The sequence below is a fragment of the Vigna angularis genome, chromosome 2, assembly GCF_016808095.1.
Source record: "Vigna angularis cultivar LongXiaoDou No.4 chromosome 2, ASM1680809v1, whole genome shotgun sequence".
Classification (NCBI taxonomy): Eukaryota; Viridiplantae; Streptophyta; class Magnoliopsida; order Fabales; family Fabaceae; genus Vigna; species Vigna angularis.
In genome coordinates, this window is record NC_068971.1 from 50625656 (window position 1) to 50642894 (window position 17239).

Here is a 17239-nt window from a genome sequence, read left to right on the forward strand (position 1 = left end):
AATAGCACCTTGAAAAGAAAAGTTGTTTCCTCAAAATAATTAAAAATAAGTGACGATTTTGTAATTGAAAAATTGAAATAATAAGTACAACAAAACTATTAGATCTTTAACTTTTATAAATTACCCTGAATAGTTTGGTATTCTCTAGTATCATTTTTTTTTTTCATCACTTTAATTTTGGTTGTCATAATTTTTATTTTGATTTTATAATATTTCCATTTGATTAGATGGTTAATCTAATAGGAGAATCTCAAATCAAATGAGATAAAAGTAGAAATAAAGCTATACATACACTTGTGAAATAATTTTACTCTTTAGGCACCATTATCATCAAATAAAAAAATCATTATCAAAATATCGAGAAATGGATCTTTATATAGTTTTGCACCAGAGGAGGCCAATCTGTACACTACAAATTTCGAAGGCGCCATCACTAAAACTGAAATGTTGAAAACGCGCCAAGATTCAAAATCACAAAATTTCCAAGAAAAACAAACCCTAGTTTTCTTCCCCAAAATCAAACGCATTCCCTTTTTCATTTTCCTCTTAATCACTTCGTCACTTCATTCTTTCATTTTGATTTTGTTACTTCGATCTCCAATTTCTTACCCTAACTCACTATCACAGTAACCCCAATCAGCACTCCGCAGTAGCTATCGTCGCTGCTCACTCTGTCAGTAACTTGTGGCGGCACGATTCACTCCGTCATAGCTCAGGTCATTTCCTTCTCTGAGATGTTACGCGTAACCGAACCAATGTATTCTCATTAAAACTGTGTTCAAGTATTTATCCAATATTCAAATCTTCTACATTCTATTATTCTCTGCTTCTTATCTCATGGTCCAAAATTTTGTACAAGTAAATATGTGCATACGAGGTAATTTGAAACTTGATTTTTTCCATGTTGGTTATTGTGCTTTCTAGAAATTGGGGCGGTCGTCCCCTGTGCACAACCACAAACAGCTCTGTCCTTTTTTTTTTTTTCTTTCTGAGATCGAGTTCATAAAATCAAGCAATCATGGATAGCTTGACGAAAAATAAGTGTTGCAAAAAGACGAAAAATGTGATAGAATGAAGAAGTATTATTCAAGGAACCGTGATTTTTGGTTTTGTGAGATTTTCGGCCTTGACTTGTGCAACTGGTCTGGGTCTCGGCCTGGTTTTATATTGATGGCTCGAATTGAAAAGAAGGATTCTTTTTTTCTTGCTCAAATTTCTTCTCTTTCACAGTAATGTGTTCCACCACTTCAGATTGAAGTCCTAATTGTAGAAACAAACTTCCACTTTCAATTAGGAGTTAGATTTTTGCTTTGCTTGATTCACCTCTCCACTGTTTCCTATACTATTATTGACTCTTGTTTTACTATTTTTTGACAGTTATTATTCGCCCCTATCTGTATGATACGCATATTTCAATATTTCGTGGTTATGGATTTCTTTTTAATTGGAAGTGCAACACCAGATACTGTGGGCGTGTTTCATACTGACAGTTTATTTTAATAAAACATCAATACTAATAAATGAAATTTTGTCATTTGAACTACGGATTCGGGTTTTCTGTGCTGATTGGTTTTGTTGTTTTTATTGTTAGTTGAAGAAGAAATATTTTTTTATTTAATGAAATAATGAAGAGGAGTTTAGTCATTCTAACAGTAGCTCTAATTCTCACCTTTGATTTTCATAAGATCCAATGATTAAAATTGGTTACTCGTTAAAACCATTAGATTTTAAAGAAAACGAGTAGTGATAATGTTAGAGTTACTCTTTTGAATAACTATCTTATATATTAAATGTATGGCATATTTCAAACGCTATTTTGAATTTTCAGTTCACTCTTTCGATGAGTTAAGTGAAGTGCGGAAGCAGCAGGCAGGAGGATATGAATACTAAGTACTATGATATTGATGATATTATTATGGAGGAAGAGGTAGGTTTCAGATTCTTAGTTTTTTTGGAGGTGCTGTCAATTGATATGCAAGGGAATGACATCGCATGATGTTTTACGCTGTTGCTAACTTTAACAGAATCAACTATCAATTCATCGTCTTTGCAATTAAGATACAGAATACAACCTGAATTTCTTATTCTAATACAACGGTTTGATATGTTGTGGTCACAGACTGTGTCAGTTATATTTCAGAAGACTGCATCTGGAGTGGGAATAGATCCCAGTTCTGAAAAGGACTTTGTAAGAGCTATTTTCACTCGTCTTTAGATTTCCAAAAGAAAAAAAATTATTTGTAGTGGCACTAGATACGTGCTCTGTGGAGCTTAGTAATTTGGCCTGACATTACATTGTTTAATTTTCAGATTGAAACTGGTTCAAAAGTTGAATTGCCATTTTGGCTTGCTCATGAGTTACAGATGAGACAGGCAGTATCAGTCAACATTCCCTCTTGTTTTGATAAAACGTAGTGGTTATTTAATGTCTTTTTGTTACTTATGAGTGCTTTTTATCATATAATTGATCATTTCATGACGCTGACGAGTTCAGAGGCACTTTTTAAGTGTACTTTTATTTCTGTTGCGCCTGAATTTTTTTGGCAGACCTTTCCTGTTAGTATCTTCCTTCATTGGTTTTAAATGGATTTTGGAACCAATTTTTTTTTTCTCATCCTTAATTTTCTTGTTGGTTTTAATAATTAGTGCATGTTGTGTGGCATGGAACTTTGGGTAACAACAAATTCAATAATCAATGTACATGGCTTTCAAAGTAATAGTTAAAAAACGGATATTGGCTTACGCACGCTAAGTTGCATTACCATTTATATCGAATTGTACTTCAGGAATTTTTGATCTCTTGAAAGTGTCACATTTTTTATCTTATAGAATATGATTCTTAACTTCAGAACAAGGCTAGAGATCCAAGCTGATTCGGCCGGTGTGGATCTGAGGTCCAGATGTCCATTCTTTTATGAGTTTGGTTGCAAGATAGCACCCATGTAAGTCTTGCTTATGCTTGTATTTTCTTGCTTGTATGAAATAGCTTTTTATTTCTCTTTTGGTTTAAATTTTACTGACACATTTTACTGTTTTCTTATATTTGGTTGATTAAATATTTTATTGCTGTCTCTGAAGATAGTATGTGGCTGTCAGAATCTTTCTTGTATTACATGGTTCATGCAGCATCTCATTCAAATATTTATTATCATAAATTTCGTCATGAGTTCGGTCAACCTAATAATTGTAAGATAGCCAAATGTTCAAAAATTGGATTTGGTCCAGCAACATCTCTGCCCTTGATTCGTAATAACACTTTAATCAAACAGGAGAGATAACATAATATATGGTCATAATTTTTGAGGGAGAATCCACAAATTTATCTTCCGACTTTACCACAAATTCCCTGAACCATTTTTCTCAACATTGGCAACATGTTTTGCGTATCTTCCTGATTTATTTTTCATTTATGGCAGAGTTGGCGACCGAACCATTGGGTTTCTGTTGTTGTCTGCTTTTAAGAGTAGGTACAAGGAAATTCTCACGAAGGCCCATTCTGTAGCATTTGCTGCTGGTTCCAAATTTTGGTCTATTCTGACAAAAGAAGAGATCAACTGTGAGACGTGTTATCCTTTCTAAATGAAACATGTGTGATCACATCTCTTTTCCTCTTGAGACATTCGTTTTAATTTTTGTTCTAATCCTTTATGTAGTGTATGAGACAGCTCAATCCGAAATGGCATCCTTCAAAAAGTGGCGAATGGGAGGGCCCAGATTTCAGATAGCTTCTGTTCTGGGAAAAAAGAGAAAATCCACTGAATAGTCGCTTTGCTTTAAACCTTGTAAGCATCTATATGTCCCAATGTTATGCTGTTCTGAATATGTATAAAAAATGTCAGTTTTTTTGTGTTCATGTAGACTTGATACAAATATAATGCGTTGTAAATTTCCAATTACGGATACATAAACGTAGAAGTGAATTTACTGACCACCTTGTGGCTATGTTGTGTGCCAGTGAGTCATAGTCGAATCATCTGTACCATAACACTGATCACGGGTTGTGCCTATAGTGTACTAAGTTGCTCGGGTGTGATTTTTTGAATTTTTCACACACAGCATACTTTTCACCAAAATAGCATTCTGATGGTTTTATTTATCAAGATAAAACATTTTTACTGTGATAGTTCAAAATTTAGTTCCCGAAAAACTAAATTCTGAACTTGTTTTTAGTGTTTCTTTCAAAAATGTATGCTAATCTAAAATCATGTTGAGAATTTGGTTTTCTTCTTAACTAGGACAGTAAAAGTGTACTATCGTGGTAAATAAAATCTACATACATATTATTTTGGTAAAAAAAAGAAAGTCAGTCAGTTATATGTGTGAAAAATTCGTGATTTTCCCCCGTAAGTGGCACTTTTTAAAAAAAAATCTGCAGCTGGACTCTTGAAATTTAACTTCCTAATTAGCACCTTTTACTGTTTATGATTGAAATTTGATCCTGAGCAGCTGAATTTCGACATCCAATATGCGGTTTTTCTTGTTTTTTTTTATGCCAGGTGAGGGGAAGATTGTAGCACTGTAACATGTCAGAATTCAGTCTTTGAGAAGTTGGGTTTTTACCTTTGATTGTGTTCTTCTAACCGGAATTTGGTCTTGTAACTAGAAAAGCAAAACGGACGTGGAATTTGGCTCTTTGAATATTGAATTCCCACTGTGAACAGTAAAAAGTGTTAACTGGATAAATAAAATCTAGATTGATTAGAAACTTTTTTTTGTGAAGTGTCACTAAAGGAAAAAATTCACAGGTTGTTGAAGTTTGAATTAACAAACACGGCTACAAGCCTAAGAACGTTCTTTGAATGGGTATATAAACTAATTTTAATTTATGAAAAAATATATTTTTTAGAAAAGTATTTATACAAAAGTTAGTCCAATTTTAATTATAAGTAAATACAACCGATAGCCTGAATTCAGCATGAAAAAACAAAGGAAGAAACATGTAAGAAAGATAAAAAGAGAGAAGACATTAAAACAAGAAAGAATAAGTTCAAAAATGCTTGATAATCCTTTTTCGATGCTCATACAAAAATAATATGAAATATTACAAAATGCGTAGTACTCTTGTAACAAATAAAAAAAAGTTCTAGCAATATGAAAAGACACAGAAAAGCAAAAAAGAAAAGTTTATGAAGATATTTTTTCAGCTGATCCAAGATATTTTGGTTCAAATGGAATCTAGTTGATGAAGTTAACGATGGCATAGTGAAATTGATAACATAATTTATCCCTAAAACTAATAATGTTATGTTCTCTGTTGGGACCAAATGTGTTCCCTTTTTTCATTTTTCGTTTGTAGGTATATATTCGTCTTCGATCGTGCTGTGCGTTGGAATTTTGTTTTTCCCTTTTTTTAACTGTGGGAGATATTTTGGTGTATCTATCTTAGATGTGTGGCGCGTGACACATGAAATTAGATATTTTCTGCACTTTCTATCCACGCAGGCAGAAACTTGGTTCTTTTAATCGTCGTGGCAATGCACTTTTCGCTTTTTGCATCCAATCCTCTAGATATTTTCAACCTAATGCTTTCCCCACTCTCACCTTGCCGCGTGCATCTTCCTCAACATTTTCTTCTGTTGACTATCCTTTTCTTTTTTCTTAATGGACCACGGATACATTCATTTCCACTCTGTTTTTAATATAATTAAGAGAAACTAATCAAACTTTATTCCTTATAACTTAATTTTAATTTACATTACTGGAGTTTTAACTCTTATTTTTTCTATTTTGGAATCGATAGATTTTAGTCTTTATCTACAATTTTCAAATTCTTATTTATTCTTCAAAATGCTTTCGAATTCAATTGCTAAATTTTTTAATTTTTATTCAAAAGTCACCAACTAAAACTTTGTGCCAAAACAGAAAATACCCACTTTTTTCCTTTTCGAACCCTAACTTTACATCAAAATGCCCACTTTTCCTTTTTTTCAAACCCAAACTTTACATCAAATCCTTTAAAATTTACTAATTTTATACTACTTTTCTAACTTCTAAACTGTTGCTACATTTTGTGTTCTAAACTCGTTATGAAACGCTAGATATTTGAATTAAAATTGTAAATTTGGGAAGTTTAGATGAAATTTTGATAAAATGGATAGACTTGATTTTAAAAATCGGAAAATTTTAGTTGAATAAAAAAATTTAAAACTAAGAGGTGAAGAGATTTTAAAAAAATTTATTTAAACCTTTTTTAGTTCAGGGTTCACAAAAATATATATTTTAATAGCTTTGACGCATTATTTAGTTATAAGTATAGTTACAATAAATTGTTGGCACTTATAATAATTTTTTAAATTAATATAATTTATTTTTTTATGTGTCTTATTCTTTTTAGAAATTTGATTGTGTAATACATTATGAATTAAATTGAATACTTATTTTATTAAAGATTTATCAAATATAAAACTCCTATGTAAAGTTGGCCTAAAATAATATTCTATTGCACTTTTGACTTTTTCTTTCAAATCTATCTTTCTTTTCCTTACTTTATTTGCATCTGTAAAGTTGTGCTGCACGCGCCAATGGATAGTCGCGTAAGCTCTTCATATGAAACGTATCACGGCACGTGCGAATGTGTGATTCTCTCTGTAGATCCAATTGCTAAATGGGGCTCATACTGTTTCATATCCAAATTTGGCTAAACGCCACTTATCATAGTTTATTATGTCTCTGCGATATTAAAATAATAATATTCCAAACAAAATATATATTATAATAATTAAATTACTTTTAATTTTATAAAAAAATATATAAGAAAATGAGAAAAATGCAAATTTTAGCAGTCTTCACTGTTTAATAAACTTGAAAGAAAAATCTTAAAAGTAATGTATAATTGAACCAATTTAAAACAAAATGGGATACTGTGAAAGAGATTTATAAAAAAACTTGTATCAAAAAACTTTCATAATACCCTTGCCCTGATTTAAATTTAAATTTAAAATATACAGACAAGTGAAGTACATTTTTATTGTTTATAATAATACCATACTATTCAAATTAAATATCTTTGATAAAACGTAGAAATGATTATAGTAAAAAGAGAAAAATAATGGCCTTGTTAAAAAGACATATTTGATCTGAAATCTGTGAAGTTTTGAAGAATAACATGTTTGCCCTTGCAGTGCTGTATATATATGGCATTGCCCCTTCCTCGTGAAGTCACAAAAAATTTGCGATGTCTAACCCAACAAGACTTGGTTGAGTCGTCTCTGTGTTTCATGCACACATCTTGCTCCGCTGCAGACTCCACCATGGAAGATCCCTCCAACCACCGCCGCTCCAAGAAGCACCACCGCCGCCACAACAGCCGCCACCCCGCCGCTACCAACACCACGGTGAGCACGACCACCGGGGAGTCAGACGGGGAGGTGGAGGAGGCGGAGGACGGCGACCCGGAGGTGTGGGCGAGCCTGAACAAGGGGTTCCGGCAGGTGCAGTCGGTGCTGGACCGGAACCGGCAACTGATTCAGCAGGTGAACGAAAACCAGCAGTCTCGGATGCACGACAACATGGTAAAAAACGTGTCCCTCATTCAGGAACTCAACGGCAACATCTCCAAGGTTGTCTCTCTCTACTCTGATCTCAACTCCAATTTCACCAACGTTTGCCAACACCGCTCCAAAAACCCTTCCAAATAAAATCCAGTCATGTTTCCTTCTTTTTTAATCGTGTCTGTCTCTCTCTCTATTTATGTATGTGTCTGATGTTGAAGTTGAAGATTTGTGATGGTAATTTTTGGCTTTGTTTCCTCATCAATTGTCAACAAGGACGGTGAAAAGCGAAGCATACTATCGTCTTATTTCCTTCTTTCTACACATACTATTACTGTTGTCGACTCTAGTCTTACTTTTCTGTAACTTCACTTTCTCTGTACTTCTAAATCAATAAATTAACTTTTTATTGGATAATAACGTATTCTTGCTCATTGCATGTGAATGGAAGATTCATCTGAGTTGTAATATTTACTTTTGTTCATAGCGAAAATATCAGTCTTTTGCTCTTTACTTGACCATCATCAGCACGTGAAGTTACAACACAACAGTTTTGAAAGATCTGATATTCACAGTGCCCAACTAACCTCATTAAGACTAAGTTGAATAACCTGAAGAAAGTAGTCTCTTATAATGTGACAAATCAAAACTTTGAATCTCAATTCGAAGATATGTTAATATTTATTCATTGGTTGAAGCAGTTTGCTTAGAAGGAAAATAATGTAAAAAAAGTGACCATTTAAAGGACTACAACACTCTTGGAGTGGTGCAATATCATTTGTGTAAAATCTGGATAATGATGAGCTCTGCCTTTTTCACAGGACAAGGTAAGAGATAACATTTTGTTAATATTATTTTATTTTATGATGGTCCATTTGTACTTTGGATTTAAATTGCAGTGGTGGAAGTGGAGAATGTGGCAGAGGACACGACATGATGCACTTGAATAAATAAACTATCCTCGTACCTATTACATAAGAAAAGTTCAGATAACACAATACAGCCTGATGCATATTGTTGATGAGTATCCCCACTCTGGCAATCTCTAATTTTTTTCCATTATAGCAAGACTAGTGTGGACAAACAAACATGCAAAAACAACAATCCAGACTTAAATTACACTAATATCTGCAAACTTATTCATCTACTGAATGATGAAATATGCAGAGTTTGTGAATCATGGTGTTGGGCAAAGATGGCTCGTTAACACAGTAGAATAATCTCAACTTGTATAAATAAACCATGTCATGAAGTTAATTCTCCACTGTCTGATATGACGACCTTGTTCTTAGGCGAGCCACTTTCACTTCCTTCTGCTTCAATCTTGTACAATACGTCCATACCAGAAAGTACCTTGCCAAATACAACATGGCGTCCATCCAGCCTTCCAAGAAACAATTGGAAGAATGAGTTTGTTGAAAAGGGACCCAACAATAGCCATAAAAACTTGAAAAGTTACCTTTTCATCTCAGGCTCTTTTTTGTTAGACATAAATGTTTGAAAGCGTGTCTATTCTATATTAGGAAGTTGAATCATGAATGTATAAGTTCAGCTTTATACTCATTTATGTTCAAAATAAAATACATTCTTGATAAGTGAAAGGAAAATGGACCTTTCTAACTGAGATTCTGTTTGTGCAGAGAATGGAATAAACTTTTCCTTTCAAACTTTTCTTTTCCACCAAAACCAGAATCGCATTTTATTCAAAGACAATAAAACCATTAAGAAAAACAAAATCATATTTATACCTGTCACAGTAAGGTTTTCACAATTTAATTCTATTCAAATTCAAGAGTATGCAAAATAAGTAAAAATAAATAAAAAATACCAGCTGGTTTTAACTGTGGTTATGAAAAACTGGGAGCCATTGGTGTCTTGCCCAGAATTCGCCATAGATAAATATCCTGAAAGGTGACAATCATGCAAGAAGGGTGAAGAGGTGCAATAATATAAATTATATCAACATTGTCATAATAATGAATATAAATATAATGCCAGTAACAAAGAGATAAAAGTTCACCTGGTCCAGAATGCTTCAGCTTGAAGTTTTCATCAGCAAACTTTTCACCATAGATTGATTCTCCTCCTCTCCCATCACCACGGGTGAAATCACCACCCTGGACCATAAAGCTTGGTATAATCCTATGGAATGTGCTTCCTTTATAATGAAGAGACACCCCACTTCTTCCCTTTCCTTTCTCTCCTGAAATGAGATGCTGTTCAAATTTGTAACCAAGAGAATTTATACAGATCAAGATTGATTCCAACTGATCATATATATAAGGGAGAAAACTATCAGCAACATAAGTAGTGGCACCACTTTAAAGTCAAACAACCAAAGTAACTATAGTTGCAGAGCTACCCGTACAAAGCGCCCGAAAGTTTTCTGCACAAAAGGGATAACACGATCAATAACCAAATCCTGTACATGACACTAAAATCTTTCTAAATAAACATCTTAAGAATTTCATTATAGTATAGCATGCCTTACCTACAGTTTTCGGAACTGTGTTTCCAAAAAGGCCCATGACTATGCGACCTGAAGTAAGAAACAAGATTTTTACCGATGAGTGACCCATTCAGGATCATAACGTAATGCTATAATAATTAAGCCCTAAACCGTAAAAAGAACACAACAACTGAGGCAGAAAAGAAGGGGAAAATATTGCACAAATTAAAAGTCAATTTTTCAAAAAGTTAGCATAAGAACACTATTACAAATTAGCTGATACGTTAACTAAATTTAGGATACGAAGAAATTGTTTTCATCTTTTTTGCTTCTTACTTTTCTTTCATACAAATGTTTTGGAAACTTGTATCTAAACATATCCTAAACCATTAAGATGGCAGCTGGCTTAGTGCTTTGCTAAAGTTTGCATTTTAGACTGCCGTGAAACAGAACTACCCATCGAATCATCCATCACAATGCGAATGCGCTTCCATCACGTTCAATTCCACTTCAGAATGAAATAACCCCTTTTTTCCTTGTACCATACCTGAGAATACCATGGCACCACTTCTGATGCACAATTCATTACATATAATTATCAAAGGAGTGCCTCCTAACACAAACCATCTTAAATCAGCGAGTGGGGTGTCGATTTAATGCAACTAAAATCCCAGCCAACACTCAATCCGCTATCACATTCCAAATCATAATATAAAAATAATTGCCATAATCCAACAGATGCAAATAAATGCGAAACAGTGAAATATCTTTCTAATGAATGAGGCATACCCGCTAATTTCCCATGGATCTCTATGTCGAAATACACCTTGTGAGTAACACCCTCCAAATCTTGTCCCAAAGGGATATCCTAGAAAGCAAGGGAAAGGGCTAACATGCATCAATCGATGATTGACCCACTAGACCTAAGAGAAGGGAACGAAGGAAAATAGTGGCAGAAAGATGAATTCTTACCGAGCGCTGATCACGAGAGGAAGGTTGATTGGTTCTGTTGTCTACCAAGTGGAGCTGAAAGAAAGCAATGGTGGCGCAGAGGAAGAAAAGCCATAACAGACACACCCAAATCAGCGTTCCAGTTCCTCTGGAGGCCATTGCAGTCAGCTGATGCAAAACCTCGATCAATTGCTAAACATAGTTCGTGTTAACCAATTACAATTATAATTTATTGATGATATACAAGATTTTGGATATTTTGCTTTTGTTCTTCATTTTTATACTATATCTGCTTTTAGTCATTTTCCCAACCGTAAAAAACAAGTCTTTTTAGTTTCAATAATTTTATACTATTCGAAGTGTCTATTCACCTAAAGTATAATTTAATACATCTAATCAGTGAAAAAAATAGATTGGATCATTTAGTTAAATGTAAATAGATTATTTTAAAATAAAAAATATCATTGAATTGAGGATGTATTCGATTAGAGTTTTATTAAAGACTCTTTTTTTTATAAAAAAATGTAATTTTAAAAGATTTTGCGATGATGTAATTACTTTTTTTTGATTTTTTAATTTAAATTGTAAAGAATTATAAAATATGAACTTATAAGAATTAAAATTTCGTAAACTTACAATTATTTAAAAAAAACTGTAAAAAATAATCATAAATTATTTTTTATTTTACTTGTTTATAATTATATATATTGAGTGTCACTAATTTTTTATTACAGAAAAAAAAAAGTTTGCGGAATCCAAATTATCTTAGCAAATAGCGAAATGGATCAATTGAGTCCCTTCAGTTCTAACCTCTTATTGACTTATTAATAATCGATCTATTGACATATCAACAAAAAGGAAAAAAATGCAAAATAAAACTTCAAACTTAAAAACTGTAGTATATTATTCATTTATTTTTATTTTTAAAAGTGTGAGTTAATAGGTTGGTCTACTCCAATGGTTTAAAATTATAAAATAGTTTAAAATGTATAAAATAATTTAATCTGACAATTACATAATAATGCTTTTCTTTTTTTATCTTTAATGAATGACTCCATATAATATTTAATGTTATTCAACGATCAAATTGACATATAATACATTAATTATGATATTTATTGGATACAATATATTCATTATTTCCATAGATATATTACTAAAGTGTATTTTCTATAGAAATAATATACACATTAAAAATCACATAGAAACGGTTTCTTTTATAACATGTATTTTAAAATAAGAAATTTCGAAAATATACCAAAAAAGAAAATATACCTATAACATGATATTAGTTTATTTGTTATGATTGATTTCGTACTGTATTTAGTAAACATAAAATTTATTTTTATTGGAAAATCAACAAAATAAAAATGTGATAATCTAGAAAATAATATAAAAATGGCAGTAATTTTTAAAAAGATGACATTAAAATATCTTAATGATAGGTTTTCTAGTAATGAAAGTTTATTTTATAAAAACAGTTATTTTTCTAAACTTCTACTTTATTTTTTTTTAGACTTTTAACATAATTTTTCATAATTGTGAAGATTAAGGACAACATAATATGTTTATTTTGTATCCTTTTAAAGTGGTTTTTTTTACTCTTTAAGTATGCATGTGTGCTATATCTCAATGTAGTTCAAATATATTCAAAGTGAATATTTATTCCTTTGTGTGTCATGGTGATATGTTTAGATTTCTAATTAAAGTTTTCTTTGTTTAATTATATCATCTTATGATAAATAAAGCTTTAAGGAGCAAGTGTGAGAAAAATGACAATTTAACTAAGATAAGGGAAGCTAGTTTCAATTTATAATTATACTAATGATATATGAATTCTATTGAATGATGATGATTAACAAGAAATTGGCTGTTTGAAATATGTTGTAGATTGACATGTTATAATTGATTGAGTTGTATGATGAATAAAAGAGATTGAATGTGAAATATGTGTTGCATGTTAACTTGATCTTTGATGTGTGAAATTTAAATTGAAACTATAAAGTAGTATCGTTGCTACTAGTAAGTCATTTTAGAATTGATATTGTTTTTAACTTAAAAAGATGATGAGGACACTCATTAGAGTAAAATGTACCATCTGTTATGTGTAAGATCCGTGGAAAATAGGAATTTTAGAAATAAAGTAGTTTTAAGACTTTGAATATTTGTTTGGAAATTAGTGTTTTTAAGTGTACATTTTTGTTAGAATATAATTGTTATGTTATTTATTTTATTTATATTTTTGCCTAGGGAAAAAATTGTCTTTTACTTTTTATTATTTAGGTGCAAGAAATTAAAATAAGGGGTGTAGAAAGGAAACATATGCAAGTTAAATAATATGAAAAATTAATAAAAAGATATTATGTAAATCTTTTAGAAGATTTAATTGTTGTTATTTTAACAATTATTTAAATAAAAAATAAGAGATATAATCTTGGTGAGTTTAAAGATTAAAAAATATTATTATTAGAGAAAATCACTATTAGGTATTGTTAGATGATTTAAAAGATATTTTGAGAAATTACTAATTAAAAAATATTTTAAGATTATTGGATGTAATTAGATATTATTATTAGATAATAATAATGATAATGATAAAAATAATAATAATATATTATTGATAGATTCATTATAATTAAAATAAAATATATTATTATAAGTGAGAAATATTAGAGATAGAGTTGAGTTACTTATAAATAATAACATAGAGAGAGGGGTAGTTTTTTGTGTGTTTGAAAACTCTAAAAAACTCTAAATCAAAGCGAGAAAACATAGGAAGAGAGGAGGTTGACATTTTGGGAGAAGAAGAGAGAAAACAACATAAACTCTTAGTGGAAAGGAAGATTGATGGTGTTTTGGGATTGTAGATAAAGCCCTAGTATTGACCAAGGTATGGGGAAGCTTACCTTTGTTTGCTTGTTGTTGTATGTCATATGTGTTCTTGATTATCTTGATTGATAATCTTTGTGTTGATGCATGTATATATGAATATCGTTATGATTATTTGTGATTATTGTTGGATAAGAGTTTGTGTATGCATGAGGATATAATTTATGTAATATTTGTGTTGGGTTTTTGTTATGAATGTATGTATGGCTTGTTGGGTTATATATCCCAACATAGGATTTGATGCTAAGGAAGAACAAAGTTATTATGCTTGGGGGTTTCCATGCAAATATATGTTGTAAGTGTTTGGTTATTGAGATCCCTTCTTATGTGGAGAATAAGCCAAATAATGTGGACCATTATGTCTCACTTTGTTTTAGTGGAGGTGAGTCAGATAAGTATGACACATTAGAGTCATTTGAAGAGAGAGAAAAGCCAATTGAGAGAGAAAGGAAGAAAAAAAGTCATTCTCGCATAACATAAAACTTGCACTAGTGTTTTCATTGTTGTGAAGTCGTTCACGTTGGATCGATCTGATTTTTGGATAGTGAGTTCCAAACATGTGGTTCGTCATTCTGACTGTTCGGATCGTTAATCGGAGGTTTAGTTTGAGAGAAAACAGGCTCACATCAACAACTCTATTTTGGAGAATTTCATAAAATCTTCACTGGTGTTTTCGTCGTTGTGAAGTCGTTCACCGTTGGATCAAGCTGATTTTTGAACACTAGGTTACAGACGTATGATTCTTCATTTTGATTGTTCGGATCATCAATCGGAGGTGTTGAAAAGAGAGTGGTGACTCCCTTTGACATTGATTGTTGAAAAGAGAATGGTGTTCTCTTTGGCAAATAGTTGTAAAAAAGAGAATGATATTTGAGTGGTGAATCTTCTTTGGTGAGGGGGATAAATGTTTTGCCTTGTATGATAGGAGTACAGGTCTGAAGCCAAAAGAATGATGACTCGAGTGTATCTGTATGGAGAATCTACAGATTGGACTGTAGGAGCGGCGATAGTCGGTGAGGTAAGGTACAAGAGTGTGACTAAGTCTTGTCATGATGGAGTTCATGGTTTGATGATGCTCATGGTGTGATTCATGATTGGGATAATCATGATGGTGGTGTATCTATGATGATGACATCAAGGATTAGGGATAAAGGATCAAGTATGAAAGCTTGAGGATCAGGGATCGAGGATCGAGTAATTTATTATGATTGAATTGTTTATGTTAGAAGATTAAGAATCCTATTGTTATTAGTTCTATGTATTGAGTATTCAATTATGGTTGATATAATCAAAATATATGTATCTTGTTATGTGTTTGATTATGGTTGATATAATCAAAATGTATGTATCTTGTTGTGTGTTTGATTATGGTTGATATAATAAGTATGTATGTATCTTGTTGTTATGATTGTTTTATCGGTAACTTACTCCATACATCTGTGTTTTTGGGTTTGTGAATGAAATTATCGACGAATATCGTATAACGTGTTATGCGTGAGCAAATGATATTACATATGTTCCAAAGACATGATATATTCGTGAGATGACAGGAAAAAGATTTGAGTTTCTTTAAAAAGTTCTTTTGGTGTAGACTTTTGAAACAAGTAGTTGTTTTATTCTCTTAGTTATTTTAATTACTTTTGGAATAATGTAATTGGACAAGACTTTTGAAACTATTATGATTTGAATAAATTATGCATGTTGAAAGATTAAGGTTTTTTTGAAAATACGTTTTCGTGAAATGATAAAGTTTTAAAATTTATCGATTTTTGTAAACTTGTGACATCCCAAAATTTTGGGCGTTACATTACTCAATTTTAAGTGTTCGGGTTATTGTTGAGACTTTGGCAAGTGTACCAAATCGTTCAAGTAATAAAACCGGTAAGACCGGATATCGTTTCCCAAGAGACTCGTGTCCTAGACAATCGTATAATATCTAACTAATTTAGACTAAAGAATGATTCCATGTTTTTGTGGTTTTAGTGCAATTAAATTAAAGAAAAAACATGAAGTGTAAAAATGATCTTTGATAATGCAAACACTTAGGAAATGCAAGATTAGAAATGATATGGAATGGTATTGTTGGGGATATGATTTCACCTACTTCACTCTTATGTATAGAAAATCACTTCCTCTTCATTAATTAGCCAATGTCAATCTTCTAATTTACTCAAACCCAATCCCTTGGTAGAGAGAGCCTAGACTTACTTCTTAAACTCCAATCCCTTGGAAAACCTAACAAGTTCATCTGCTTTAAGAATTGAGATTCAAGACAACCAAAGGTCCTAGTTCTATCCCTAGATACAATTTCCTTTAGGTGTTTAATCCAGTTCTAGATTCACCCAATATTTCCCAATATCAAGCAAACCCTAAAATCATGAAATGGTTGAATCAATCATACAAGCTTTAAGCAAAGGAATTAAACACTAACAATTAATCAAAGAGGCATATAATCATTCAAAACAACTGTAATTTACATAAGAGATCCGTGGTTACATCAATCCCCAACAATAATGAAACTAGCTCTCCATGAATGGAGAGCTTGATCTTACAACAAAGGTGGAAATGGAAGAAGGAGGAGGACCCAAGGATGAAGAAGGGCTGTTCCCACAGCTCCTAGCTCGCCTCTGGACGCTCCAATTGAGAGAATTTGTGTCTGGGATGCCAAAGATGCAAACCCCTTCGCGTTCCAGAACTAAATAAGCTGTTTCTGCCAGATCAGCAAAAGTGGCGCCCGGCGGCCCGACAGACAGGCGCCAGGCGCGTCCTCGGTCAGCATTGTCACGCCCGGCGCCGCATAGGTCAGTAGGCGCCCGGCGTGACTCTCTCCAGCAGCCTGGGTTCTTCATCTTTTCAGTTACTCTTCTCTCTTTTCTTGGGTTTTGGCAATGTTCTTTGGTGGGTAGCTTCTCCCAGCTTCTTTGAATGGGGATTAGCCATCAAAAGGGCTAATTACAACTTATGATGTAATCACTTACAAAAAACAAGAAATTGAGTTAAACAAGACTAGAAGTAAAGGAAGAGTTGACAATTTCCATCAATTTGATGTTGGATAATGAAGTAAAATTGGTCATTATCAACTCCCCCAAACTTAGAACCTTGCTTGTCCTCAAGAAAAAGGTAAACAATCCTAAAAAACAATCATTCAAGTGCATTGGTTTCAAATTTGAGATATCCTTTAAGCTCATGAAGTAAAAATCATGTGTTTGCATCTAATGGAAAGAACAAAATGGATATATACAGCTTTCATCAATCAAGCACAACAGTGTTGTTCACCTATCAACAATTATGATCACAATGCAAAGGGTGTAAAAGAAATCAACAAACATGACAGAGTGTTTCACAAGATGTATGGAATCAATCCTCACCTGGAAAGTGTTTCGCTCTAGCGCAATGGTGTATAGGGGTGTATAAAGCTCACTCTGCAGTCATAATATCACACAATTTAACTTTGCCTTTC

General features: G+C 32.3%; 3 protein-coding genes across 4 annotated transcripts; 2 read left to right on the forward strand and 1 right to left on the reverse strand.

Annotated features, from left to right (window-relative positions):
* Positions 1 to 429: 429 nt before the first annotated feature.
* LOC108328280 (DNA replication complex GINS protein PSF3) lies at positions 430 to 4674 on the forward strand. Of its 2 annotated transcripts, XM_017562116.2 has the most exons (8): positions 430 to 716; positions 1829 to 1927; positions 2120 to 2188; positions 2311 to 2411; positions 2850 to 2942; positions 3417 to 3556; positions 3654 to 3782; positions 4497 to 4674. In XM_017562116.2, exons 2-7 carry the CDS (start codon positions 1880 to 1882, stop codon positions 3761 to 3763), a joined length of 561 nt encoding a protein of 186 aa, XP_017417605.1. In that variant the 5' UTR covers positions 430 to 716; positions 1829 to 1879; the 3' UTR covers positions 3764 to 3782; positions 4497 to 4674. The 2 variants fall into 2 exon arrangements, with proteins under 2 accessions (XP_017417605.1, XP_017417604.1); XM_017562115.2 differs by lacking the exon at positions 4497 to 4674 and having other exon boundaries at positions 3654 to 4073.
* Positions 4675 to 7118: 2444 nt separating this feature from the next.
* Positions 7119 to 7845, forward strand: LOC108328510 (protein ELF4-LIKE 1). The gene has a single exon (XM_017562387.2). It carries the CDS (start codon positions 7134 to 7136, stop codon positions 7635 to 7637), a length of 504 nt encoding a protein of 167 aa, XP_017417876.1. The 5' UTR covers positions 7119 to 7133; the 3' UTR covers positions 7638 to 7845.
* Positions 7846 to 8432: 587 nt separating this feature from the next.
* Positions 8433 to 11139, reverse strand: LOC108327701 (peptidyl-prolyl cis-trans isomerase CYP19-4). The gene is made up of 7 exons (XM_017561389.2): positions 10912 to 11139; positions 10729 to 10807; positions 9982 to 10029; positions 9853 to 9876; positions 9511 to 9693; positions 9319 to 9394; positions 8433 to 8874 (listed from the first exon to the last, which is right to left on the reverse strand). The coding sequence occupies exons 1-7, from the start codon at positions 11047 to 11049 to the stop codon at positions 8736 to 8738; spliced, it is 687 nt and encodes a 228-aa protein (XP_017416878.1). The 5' UTR covers positions 11050 to 11139; the 3' UTR covers positions 8433 to 8735.
* Between the last annotated feature and the right edge of the window lie 6100 nt (positions 11140 to 17239).